This window comes from Pleurodeles waltl, chromosome 1_1 (assembly GCF_031143425.1).
Source record: "Pleurodeles waltl isolate 20211129_DDA chromosome 1_1, aPleWal1.hap1.20221129, whole genome shotgun sequence".
Classification (NCBI taxonomy): domain Eukaryota; kingdom Metazoa; phylum Chordata; class Amphibia; order Caudata; family Salamandridae; genus Pleurodeles; species Pleurodeles waltl.
The window spans coordinates 448628626-448642131 of record NC_090436.1 but is presented as its reverse complement, the minus strand read 5'-3'; the positions used below and the strand labels follow the sequence as shown (position 1 = coordinate 448642131).

Here is a 13506-nt window from a genome sequence, read left to right as displayed (position 1 = left end):
GGCCACCAGTAGAGTTCTCTCACTCTGGCCTTGATTATTTTTCCACACAATTCATTTGGGGGAACCTGCCTATCTCCTCTGTACAAATCTTCCTCAACAATGTTCAGTTAATCACGTACATTCCAAAATGCCCTAGCACCATCTAGTACTTTGCTGTTGACAGGCCAACCTCCAACCTCAAAATCCATCACTTGCTTTTATGTTACATCCTTATCCACTCCAGCATCCCACTCAGATTTGGCATGTGCTGGTTCTTTGACCCATGAAATGGGTGACTCTGGAACAGAAACCACCGTATTAGCCAAAGGCATTCTAGACAAATAGTCAACTGCTACATTTTTCTACCTGGTAAGTATTCTACCCTAAAATTGTAGCCCCAAAGTCATTTATTCTATCTTGTTAACTTAGGAGTTTTCTACATTTCTACAAGTGAATATTTAAACTAGAGATCTGTGGTCAGTTCTCACCCTAAATGGTAACCCCTACAAGAAGGACCTCATGTATGCCAATGTCTCATGCTCTAGCACTGAATTATGTTCCTCTGCTCCTTTGGAAGCTCGTGAGGCAAAGGCTATGACATGTGCTTTCCCTTCAACAACTTGTGAGAGCACTGCACCCAGTCATTCATGCTGGCATCGGTGGTTAAAATGGTTTTCTTTTTGACATCAAAATGTCCTAGAGTTTGCATTTGAGCAATGTCATCTTTCGCCTTATTAACTACTCTTTCACATTCCGGAGACCACCAGAGCTCTGCACCTTTCTTTAGTAATAATCTGAATGGCTATGTTACATTAGCAAAATTGCAAATAAATTCAGACTAATATACTGAACGACCAAGAAACGACCTGACTTGATCTTGGTCAGTGGGTGTTGGTGCATGTAGGATTGCCATCACTCGCTGTCAGAGATTGATAATTACAGTCTTCACATAATTCTCTTACTGCAAACTGTAGGTAAGCAGCTCAGAAATCCAGTTCTTGCATACAGGGTCTGCTGGTGGATACTCAACTCAAGTTGTTGTCGTGTTAGGAGTCAACATGCTGTATAATAAGCATGTTGCCTTTATTGCATCCACCACAGGAACACAGCCCCCTCTGAACCAGCACAATACAACTGACTCAGGGTGCATCACTATTAAAGGGCAGGTTACAACACTAATCTTTGCCCATATTATTGTGTCGGAAACTTGAATGTGGGCCTTTCTAAAATATTCAAAACTCACCTTGTACACTTGTCTATAGACCACATAAGAGCAGAATTAGTGGAAGAATTACTCTGGCTCCCAGTTGCATGCCGCCTTTAATTCTATTTCTTCCTCAAAGTTATTTACCCAACAACACTAATCAATTTAAACCAATGTGGATGACACATACAAAGATCGTAACTGTCCACATGAGGAGGCGTATTGTTTGGACATATACATATCTGATACATACATGGACCAGTTAATCCTGCATACCAAAATTTCAATAGTACACATATCAAAATATAACAAATACAATCAGTCACAGAATGTGCTTTTACTATTTTTATATATATTATTTATAGTATATAGAATGATATATTTAGTGAGATTGTTAACCACATAAATACTGATGCAAACCCAACACAGTGCATTTATGTAAACAAAAAGCCATTGGTTAACTCTTAAACCTGACATCTTTAGTGTGATGTTCCCCTAAACCTTTTTACTTAACTCCTTCAGTTTGCTGATTATTTTTTTTGTGTGGCTTTAGGGAATCTGCACACTTTACCACTGCTAACCAGTGCTAAAGTGCTGGTGTCCCTGGTAAAACTGGCTTACACTTAATAGCCACATTAAATGCACTTATACTTTTTACTACATGCACCCACAGCCTTCAAATTAATTTGAACTACTCAGCCTGCTGGACTCATTGTGCCACACAACCTTCATTTTAAATAAATGTCACCCCAAACGTAGGCCCGTAAGGTTCATAGAGAAGGTGCCTTGTATTTAAAAAGTAGGACGTGTTTTTAAGTTTTAAATGTCCTGGTTTTGAAAAACTCCTAAAGTCGTTTTTCACAAATGTAAGGTCTCTCTCTCCTTTTGAGTACATTTAATAAGTGTTGAACTTTGATTGGGAGCAGATAAGAGATATGCTTTTAGACTTAAATTAATTGTTATTTAAAATCCACTTTAATGGTAAAGTCAGATTTTAAACCACATTTCGGAACATGACACTTTTAGAAAGTTGGTATTTTCTTTACCTAACCATTTGTGCCCTCTGTCAGTATTCTTGGTCAAGTGACTTTGAATGGCTCTGCTTTTGGGGGTTCGTCCATTCCTGCCAGACACTGAGACAAAGGGGGCTGAATGGTTGAGGGCAGAGACGTTCCCTGCCGCACTTACATTTCAAAGGGCTAGCTTCCAACACACACACAATGGAACCTGCCACCCTAGTATTTTTGGTGCCTTGACCGTGGAAGGGAAGAACTTTCCAGAACCAGATGTGCAGGGAGGCGGGTAGTATAGGGAATCCTCCACTTCAAAGGCTAACACCAGGTATAAATATTGGACCTCCAGAGTCACTCTTCAGTACACATCGGGACCAATGGACATTACAGAAGAAGCACTGACTTTGTTCCCCATAGGTCTGCGCCACTTCTACCAGAAAACTGCCCTGCTGCTTGAGGCCAGACTTGTTCCTCAGAGAGCTACAGGTTGTTTGAGGCCTTTCCTGCTCTCTTAGAAGGAAGAATGGACCTGCTCTCTTCATCCCAGGCTAACCTGAGTGGCCCCAAGTGGCTGACCTCCTGGTCTGAGCAACAGGAACACAACAGGCTCCAGAGGCCTCCTTGCAACTGCCCACCTGACCTACTGCAACTGGACATGTCTAAGCCATGCTGTCCTCTGCTGGATTGAGTACCTGATCCCCAAGAGGTGCTTCCTCAGATCCTGGGTCACTGGCTGATACCATAGTGTAGTCCTCTACGAGAAAAGGTGAACTCCTGAACTTTTGGTCTCTTTCTGACCGTGAGCATATATTTGTACCAAGATTCTGCTGCCCATGACGACCACCAATGTGAAGTTCTGGTGAACCTGCTTCTTCGGCCTACAGCGACAGCCAGCAATGACCAGCAACAGGAGATCTACAGTTCACGCTACACCAATGACAGCCCACAGTGACGAACAATGCAAAGCTCCAACTGTCCTAGACCGGTTCTGCGTGCTACTGAAAAAACGGCTCATGACGCCAGGTCTGCTCTTCGAGCTAGAGCGACAACAATCCGCAACACTCTCCCTGCCCAATGCGGAATCCTCTACTGCAAACTGAACACTTGACACCAGACTTCGAGAAGGTAGCTTTCTCAGCAGGACTAATATGGTCCCTGTATCCAGCCAGTGTTCCATTGCAGTCAACCTGAACTTGTGACTTTCCACCTACCTAGTGCAACCAGATGAGTGTGAGTGGCACTTTGTGTTTTTTGGCGCTACATTCACTTAAAGCTCTGGTATAATTTAATTCATTAAAAATGATTAATGCTTGTGAACTGCATAAATACTGAAGCGTTTTCCCCTGCGTGGGTACCTGCCAATAACTACGTCACACATGGTGATGGGTATTACACGTCCTTATTCGCCTGCGTCTAATCACAAACTCAACATTCTAAACCTGCATTCACTTCACTGTGTTCTAACACTTTTTAAGTTTTAAAAACTGTTTTAAGGTCAAGCTTTTCCAATACGGCACGCTAAACAGCTTTCTTGAACGTACTCATGAAATGTTCAACAAGGCTGTTAGTCTGTGGCTAAAGAGGTGTGATCTTCTGATGCTTCAGATTAAGATGATTGAGAAAGTCTCTGAATTCTCAACATTTGAAAGGTTGGCTATTGTCTTTAAGAACACAGGAATACCCCATGTGGCAAAGACACTGTCTAATTTGTCAATGACTCTCTCTTAAGTGATGGATGAGAGATTTTCTATCAACGGAAAACGGGAGTATTAATCAACAATCACCATCAGGTGATGTCCATTGTCAAGAGGATCGAAAAAGTCTCCAGCAATTATTTCCCATCCATGCTTTGGCAACTCTGACATGCTTATGGGGTGTTGAGTGATTTTCAATGACAGGCAGTTCTACAGATGACAGGCCTTCAGCTATCTTTCAACTCTTTCATTGGGGTGAGGAAACCAAACTCAGTCTCTGAGAGCTTGCTTTGTAGCAAAGATTACACTTTGCCCTTCATGGGCCACTTCAATCATTTGTTGTCTCAGACTCTCCAAAATAACAATTCCCAAACCTCTCAGAATAATGCCTTCTTGAGTCACAGACAGTTCATCTTTGACATTCTTGAACTTCTGGTATTCGCTGCCACTGGCAAGAGATCAAGTATGCTAGCTCCAACACATATGTGTAATAAGGTCTTTCAGTTTTAATATGTCACTATCTTGATTCATGGAAGTGATAATCTGCTCCAACGACATGGTAGCTGGTGTGTTTGATTTCACAATTGAGTTTATGTAGGCTTCAGCTGTCTATGAAAGGTACCCTGACACCGTACAGGAGCTCTGGAGAAGTGGTCGTAGGGTTTTGATCTTTCCGTAGACAATGCACAATTGTGTAGTTGTACTCTTGTAATTGTAGACCCCAACATTCAATTCAAGGTGGCATCTTGGTTTTGGATTGCCAAAGATGGTCAACAACGCTTGATGATCTCTCACAAGCGTAAAAAGCTTTCCGTATAAGAAAACGTGGAAATGTTCAAAAGCCCACACCACTGCTAAACTTTCCTTTTCAGGTTGTGAATAAGCACGTTCAGTTTCGGACAAACATTTGCTTGCTTTTGCCACAATATGTCTTCAAGCATTTTGGTGTCCGCTTTGCAAAGATTGTGCCCAAACCAACTGGGCCAGCGTACAAAACAATGTCTGCCTGGAGCTTTGGATCAAATATGCCATTTCAGTAGCGTTCTCAATAGCTTGTTTGATTCTTTTAAAGCTTTGCTCGCATTCACATGACCAAAGAAATTAAACATTCTTTTTCATCAACTCTCTCAATGGAGCAAAGTGGCAAAGTCTTGCATGTATCTAGAATAGTAACTGCCCATGCCAAGGACAGAAGTTAATATGGAAATATCTTGTGCGGCACTTGCAATTGACAATGATTGTACTTTAGTGGGATGAGGTATCATTCTCTCATTAGAAAAGATATAGCCAAAGAACTTTAGCTTTGTTTTATTGAATTCACATTGCTCAGCATTCAAAGTTAAACCTGCATCAACCAGTAAACACGCCTGCTTGACAGCTTTATCGTGTTCCTTCTGTGTAGCTCTAAAAACTAGTATGTTGTCACTATAGTTAAAGCATTCATGACAGGCTGTGTGATACATCAAATAACACATTGAAAAATCTCTGCAGTTGATGACACACCAAAACCTAGGGCCTGGTCTAGAACTCGGCAGACGGGTTACTCCGTCACAATGGTGACAGATATCCCATCCTGCAAAATCTAAATCCCATAGGGTTTAATGGTATTTAGGTTTCAGTGGTGGGATATCCGTCACTGTTGTGACAGAGTAACCAGTCTCCTGAGTTCTAAATCAGGCCTACAGTCTTCTATATCAAAACAGACCAAAATGTGTAACAAAGTTTGTAATGTACCTACAATTTTACAAGTTTCAACTGATGATATCCTTTATTTAAATCAAGGCGTGAGAAGACTTTTGCATGATTCAATTGTGTTATCATGTCAGCAATGTGCAGACCTGGATGTCGTTCTCTTTCAAATGCCTTGTTCGCTTGACAGATATCAGCACAAATGCATACAGCTCCATCACTGTCCTTTTTGGGTAACAACACTATGGGAGAACCCATGGCGTTGCACCAGTAGAACACTCAATGATATCATGTTTAAGTAAGGATTCAATTTCCTTTCTAACAGGTTCTTGTAAATTAAATGTAATTCTTTTGTGTCTCTGTTGCACAGGACAGACATCCTCAATAAAATGTAATTGTACTTTCATTGTCTTAAATTTTCCTAACTTATGAAACAAAGGGAACTGACTATTTTGTGATGATCATTCATGCTGTAGTTCACGGAGATCAGTCCCATATCAGCAGCTGTGCTGAAACAGAGTAAACAGGCTCTTAATGCTGTACCTTGAAGCGCATGAATGGGCACTTTCACTTTTGTCTTCTTGTGTTTCATCATTACTACGAATGAACCTTGACTTTTTAATGGTTTTGATGCAGCCCCTGTGTGTACTTTAGTTTTCGATGGCTCTGTCATGGTAATGGAGACAGTTTGTTATATTTCTCTTCCGGCATAATGTTTATGGACGCACCCTGAACAACCGTTTACTTTCAGTGTAATGTGCGGACAATGTTTGAATGACTTTTGTGCTTTTTGATGTTGTCTTTTCTTTGACTGGTATTTCTCTTCAAATGTGACCAGTCCCACATGCGCACATTTTCTGAGCTAAACATCAACAATGCATGATCATCTTCTTCACTTTCACTTGATATTGATACTGAAGAACTTTTTGACAATGATTTAGATGACAATTGACTTCGCTTGGTGTTGATTTGTATTAACTCCTGTTGTCACTTGGCCTTGTGGTCATGCGTCGAACATCACTTCTGGAACGCTTAGGTGGCCATTTTGTCTTCTCCCCATGATGCAGTTACAGAATGGTTCTCCTTCCCACATCTTTCCCAACTCTGTCCAGTGGCAGGACATTGTGGAAACAACAATCCACACCTCAAACATAACGTCTTTTTCCGTGGCGACATCACCTTGTGTCCTTCAGCCTTGTGTTTTTGCTTGCTTTTCATGCTCATGACTGACTTACTTCGACAAGATGCTGACAAGGAGGCCATAGGTGCCTAAACAGCATACTCTTCAGCTCTGCAAGCCATGAGAACTCACTCCAGACTAAGTTTCTCTCAGCACTCGGGAGACGTATTGCTTCCTCATCATTACATTCGTAAACTTACAGTGTTTGATGAGCATACCCAGTCTCTCAACAAATTTGTCTATGGTTTCACCAACTCTGTCGTTTCCTGACTGAAAATGTACCTTTCGTAATCTACATTCGGCACTGGATTTAATTTGAGATTTAAGGCTTCTTTAATTTGACAGAATGTAACTTCATCAGCTCGCAGCATGTTCTTTATGACATCTTTTACACCTTCACCAGCAAGAATCTCAAGGTGTTTGATAATCTTCTTGTTATCAGTTGTGCAGAGACATCACCTGGCAGCTCTGGTGGAAGGCCACTTCAGGTATTGAAAGGCTCAGCAAGCATATTCCCTGTGTTTCTTCTTGGGTCTCCTCGCCCACTGCTGATGTTGTAGAGCTTTTTTTCTCGAGGCTTTGGTTAGTGTAACAACAGTTTGCTTTATTATCAGTTGTTCTGTCAGCTACCACTTTTATGTATCCTACTTGCTTTTGACTACGGTAGTTTCAGCGAATCATTTCTACATCTGTTAGTGGATGCCTTTAGCTTTATCACTTATTACCCTGTATAACTTTATGTTGCATAGTATTTACTGCTGTGCCAGCATCACACCAGCTGAAACTGCACTTAGACTTCACATACGCTAAATGTCAACTCTGCACTTCAAAGGAGGCACACAAGGCATGCATGGGCAGTTTGCTTGGACCACAGCAAACTCTCTGGGAGAGCACCATCACTCTAAGGGTTACCTATCCCCTATCTTACCCCCAGTTGTAGCTTCTTCCCCATCCTGGGCACCCACTAATAACTACATCACACACAGAGATGGATATTACACAAACTTGACATTTTAAACCTGCATAACACTTAGGTCACAGTTCTACGGATTCCTTCAGGAGCTAAAAGGGTTCCATCATTCATAACTCGCACAACACTACAAATACCTTACACATTCACTCTGACTTAAGCCTGACTGCTTTGTGACAAGCTGCCAGAGAGTTAATTAGAGGTTAATTTAGTGACTGTCGTGGCTCAACCTGACTAGCATTGTGGCTGTTGGCTGAGTGTGACTTCCGCCCCCTCAACCAATAACCCAATTTCTTACAATAACCCATACTTCAAAGACTACAGAACATACTAGATTTTCATAAACAGGCTACCATCTAGTAATGAAACATCATAGAGAAAAAACGAATAAATAGAGAAAATATGGGAGAGGTCCAGAAATGAAGCTGCTTATGATTGATTGCTATTCATGAGTTTCAAAAAAGAGAAGTAATAAAGAGGTAACAAACAAACAAAAATAAACACTCACTTCATTGTCAAAGGGCATCTCGTTATCCTTATCAATGTTCCTGCACTGATCAGATTGTAGAATCTTTGATCTGGTTTGGAAAAGTATTTTACTCATGTACCCTTCATCAGATCCCTACATTGAGAGAGAGATAGAAAAACCATGTTTTTACTGTTTCACACTGTATTTGAATGACCTAAGACACTCAACCAGTCTTAATCCATCTCAAAATAGTGCTGGCATTCTTCCAAAGTTTTTAGGTCAAAGTGGTTAAATGCAGAATGTTAGGACCAGGTCCTAAGCCCAGACGCACCAATCACTATGTGCGCCATCTATGGAATAGATAATTTCACAACTTTAACTTAAAAATCTTAAGGTGTGCTACATATACTTTCAGATTTGATTTTGGGGTTATGTATTTTTGTTTTTAATAGACCAATGAAACTCACATACAATTGTGCTAAATGTCATAAAATGTACAACTTCATATCATACAGGAATAAACAAAACACTAATGATGTAGTACAACTAAAACATACGAAGTTCAAAACACAATTAACTCATTTACTGTATCACTGTAGTTTTCCAACACCGTTTACAATTTCCACAGATCAGCAGGTGACATTCTAGCAATTCCGCCAACAAGGACACATTTTATGCAGCTCACTATCAAATGCATAGTTTAGCTGACAGAATTATTATATTACTCTTTTATAGACGTAATTCAGAACCTGCAGTTCTGTTTGCAAACATTCGACTCAGGAGGCATTTACAGATCATGCATAATGTACCCATATACATTTTAAACATTATTAGACACATATAGAAACATGAAAACGGCATGTTAACAGCAATAGAAGAATGGTAACTTGAGGGTAATAATTTAACAAAGAAATTGGAGATTTTCCTTTAAACTGATACTGTCTTCTTTCGCTTGAACAAAATGTAGAGGACATCTTTTTCGCTGTAGACTTTATTAAAATAAGAACTAAAGACACATTTGAGAAAAGACAGATCACTTGGTCAAAACACAAGCAAATGGAGAGAGATAATGTATATAGGCCTGTATGTTTATTAAAGAAATATAGAAATAGTAGCTCCCTTTCCCCTCAACAAAAGTTAAAGAACATCTTTCACTGCAGGGACTACACTAAACTCTTAAGTAAAGAAACACAATTGAGAGCAGAGAGAAGGTTCTTGTCTAAACAGAGGCACATCATGTCTATAGGTCTGCAAATTGGCACAAGCAACATGTGATATGGTTGAAAATTGCTTAATTTCTCATAGATATCTGGAGATGCAGACACCATTTGGATTTTGCTAGTCAATGACAAAACAGGGATATAATATGCAGTTAAGGAAGAAATGTTAACCTGTTCAGCCGGCAACATTTCCCACAATATATCCACCTCCAACACACAAGTGTTGACTAGAAGAATTGTAAGACGGTACCCTCCTGAAGAAAAGGCTCCTCTAACCAGGATACACATGCTAGGATCAGAGCTAGCTCTTTATTTCTGTCCCCTGTGACAAAAATGGGACCAGAACTACATTTTTTTTATCCATTGAGTTGAGACATTCTCACAATAGAATAACAGACCTCAACCGTAAGCATTCAAAACAGCCTTTATATACATATTTCACATAGTGGCGGTCGCCACTAGGTAGTAATAGTTAGGACCTAGTTTCTGTACAAAAAGCCTTTTTTTACTTGCCTATATTTTTTGGTGCCGTTTGACAAATCTTCCCGAAATTTTCAAAGAAAATACAAAGCTCACTTGAGCTGCTGTGTGGAAAGTTTTCGGGTGATCTGTTAAGCGAGGTCCGAGAAAAAAAAGGTGGCGGTCCCAAAACGCATTTTCCCCAGTCATTTTTCCAAAGGGATTTTGAACAGTGATAGCACCCAAACCACTGGGCAGAATTACAGTAAATTTGGCAGAATGGTAGGTCCTGGTCCAGAAAGCAATCTTTTTAGGGTCGACCGTGCAAGCACTCTATTCTGTTGTAATCTCTCTGTGGGCGTTTAACGATGCCCACTCTGGTTATTCATTCTTTGTTGTGCTTGTTTTAAATGCTTAATTTTTATTGGTGTATTTTGTAAAATGTCCCTCCTTTGTGTGCTTAGTTTCCTACCCAGGTGTTTTAACGAGTGAACATTTCTGTTGGCCATCACACTACGTCACGCTTCCTCCTATTACAGCGTGTGATGGCCCCTTCTCCAATTTCGCTTTGTCTTTCATCCCAGCTGCAACCCTTTTCAGACATTCAGACAGGGAGCCAATAACCCTCGCGCACACGCTCATGTTAGCGCATTTAATAGGCTTGTTTATGGATCTGCAAAGTGTTGGCAGATTCAAAACTATTACACATAGCAATAAAGTGATGTGCATAGAAACGTCGACATTTAGTGAACTGAGATTATAATTCTAGTCTCTGTGATCTCCAGCCAGTAGACCACTTCATTTGTATTTGCTTTCGTCTCTGAACAGAAAATGAGTACATTGACAGATACGGGCAGTCCACGGTCGGAGTACAATGTCAATAGTTCTAACTCGAGCAAATGTGAGACCCATTGCATTGCAAATGCTAGTTGTGATTTAGTGTGAATCAGTTTAGTGGTTTTCTTGTAATTAAGTGGAAGACAGATTTGTATATAGAGCAGGGATGTGGAATTCCTATCGCCCGACGCCCGGGACATCTTGTTTGGGGTCAAGGGCAACAAGTTTTTATGTTTACTTTGTCCTTGGGACAAGTAGGCCCAACCCTCTGCAGCACAAACCCTTTGGCTGCCTGTTTACAGAGAGTGGAACTCTATACAGTTGAGGTAATGTATTTCCAAAAGATAATGCTGTTCGAACTTGTATTTATGGTTCATTATTTGAAAACCTTCATTATTAGGGTGAGTGCTGTAAATAAATGTTTTAAGGTCACACTTCACTACTGACGTTGGTTCCAGTACAAATAAAAAAAACGTGTATACACATGTTTGAAAAGTTTAGGCTATGAGGCTAAGTATAATGCTCCCAGAATGCTCTCTGATTAGATGCAAATGAGGTGTCATTTAGTAAAATGTTTTGATACATGCTAGTATTTCCCAAAAATATTTCTAATGGAAAATCAGTGTAACCATTTTCAACACGATTATGGGAAGCATGAAAATAAACAAACACTGACAAAGCCAACTGATCTGACATATCTTTATAAGTCTTTTAGTTTCATCAATGCGTGTCTTGTTTTGACATGGCTTTTGTAACACTTTATTGTTGTGGGAGCTACCAGGCCTTCAACATTGTAACAAACACTGGCAAAAAAAAAAAAAAACGTTTTTGAACTCTAAAAGCACACGTTGCCACCAGTGGCATAACAAAGGCCCCGCAGCCGCCCTCCAGGGGACCCCTTCAGCACAGCACCTGCCCTGAGTGAGTCTGGAGAGGGGGCTCCTCCATGTTCTTTGCAAAGGGGCACCCTCCAGTTTCGTTACGTCACTGATTGCCACTGTAGTTCCTGACACTGAACAAAACTACTTTGTGTGCCAATATGCTCCTTGTGGAAGAGAAGAATGCGATCACTCACAGTAAAGCCAGCCGAAAGAGAGAGAAATAGACGTTTAATAAAAACAAAATGTCTAACACCAGACCTAATTAGGGACCAAGACCCACATGTAGGTAGCTTTTTGCATGTCGCAAACAGCGACTTTCGCTGTTTGCGACGTGCAAAAAGCACATTGAGATGCACAAACCCAGTTTTGCGATTCGGTAACCTGGTTACCAAATCGCAAAACGGGTTTGCGACTCGCAATTAGGAAGGGGTGTTCCCTTCCTAATTGCGACTCGCAGTGCAATGTAGGATTGTTTTGCGAACGCGGGCGCAAACCAATCGCAGTTTGCACCCATTTCAAATGGGTGCTACCACTTTCACAAAAGGGAAGGGTTCCCCCTGGGACCCCTTCCCCATTGTGAATGTCACTGTAAACATTTTTTCAGAGCAGGCAGTGGTCCGCAGGACCACTGCCTGCTCTGAAAAAATGAAACGAAAACGTTTCATTTTTGTAATGCATCTCGTTTTCCTTTAAGGAAAACGGGCTACATTACAAAAAAAAAAAAAAAAACTACTTTATTGAAAAGCAGTCACAGATATGGTGGTCTGCTGTCTCCAGCAGGCCACCATCCCTGTGAGGCCGCCATTCGCAAGGGGGTCGCAAATTGCGACCCACCTCATGATTATTCATGAGGTGTGCATTTGCGAAGCCCTTGCGAATCACAGATTGTGTCAGGGACACCATCCTACATTCGGATTTGCGACTCGCAATTTGCAGGTCGCAAATCTGAACCTACCTACATGTGGCCCCAAATTCTTAAAGAAAGTCACAAAAGTGCACCCATGGTATATGTCGTACCCCTATAAAATATTTGTGAACTGTATTTTAGCATGGGTAAATACGCATGTGTAGATTTGCTCATGTGAAAATCTATTGAGCATTTGCAAGTTAATTTTCCCTCCAGCCACTTTCTTCCCAACCCTGGAAGAAGTTCTAATTCTGCCATTGTCAGGAGTAAATGTCCAACCTTTCTTATTATGGGAAAATATTAGAGAGAAGCTGGTGAAGATCTTTAAAACATGCAGGTTAGTAGGTTTGCAGACTCAAAGGCATTCCAGCCCTGGAACTATTGCTTACTGCTTCCTCCAGCCCCAGTATGCAGATCTGCAGAAAGGTGGAAAAATAAGGAAATTGCTACAGTAGGGATTGAAACTGCAAGTATTCAAGCCCTACTATGGTAGTAGCCCTGGCATAATCAGAGAGGCTATTATCAGAGCTCCTGCATAATGAGATTGCCGCCATAATTTGGCGCCACACTACATGGCACCAAAGGGACAAGTAGATCTTTTTACAGGACAAGTAGATTGGAGAAGCAACCTGTCCAGTGGACAAGTAGATATTTTAATAAATTCCACACCCCTGTAGAGGGATGCGGACCCTCGCAATGCAGCGTGCAAGAAGATGTAGTGTGATTGGCTGGCCGCAACCTGTTCAGAAAGTTGCAGCCTCCATTTTCCGAACAGGGCAACGATCCCGGGGGGATGGGAATTGAGGGATAAAACAATAGGAGGGGTCACGGTAGATGGTACTCCGAACCCATGGGAATTATTTATGGGTGCCTGAGAGACCCCTTATTAAAACCTTTTTTTTTGTCACAAGAGTTGTGCACCCTGCCGATAAAAAAAATATATATATATATATTCAGACACTCACCTCATAAACAAAATGTCAGACACTCGCAGACTCACTCAC

At 41.0% G+C, this 13506-nt stretch overlaps 1 protein-coding gene across 5 annotated transcripts in view; it reads right to left on the bottom strand.

Annotated features, from left to right (window-relative positions):
• The window catches only part of ATG10 (autophagy related 10), a 718554-nt gene that overhangs the window by 481051 nt on the left and 223997 nt on the right, over positions 1 to 13506 (bottom strand). For all 5 annotated transcript variants that reach the window (XM_069224673.1, XM_069224700.1, XM_069224710.1 and 2 more), the window contains one exon: positions 8238 to 8351. In XM_069224673.1, the coding sequence (XP_069080774.1) occupies positions 8238 to 8351 (114 nt within the window). The remainder of the gene's footprint in view (positions 1 to 8237; positions 8352 to 13506) is intronic.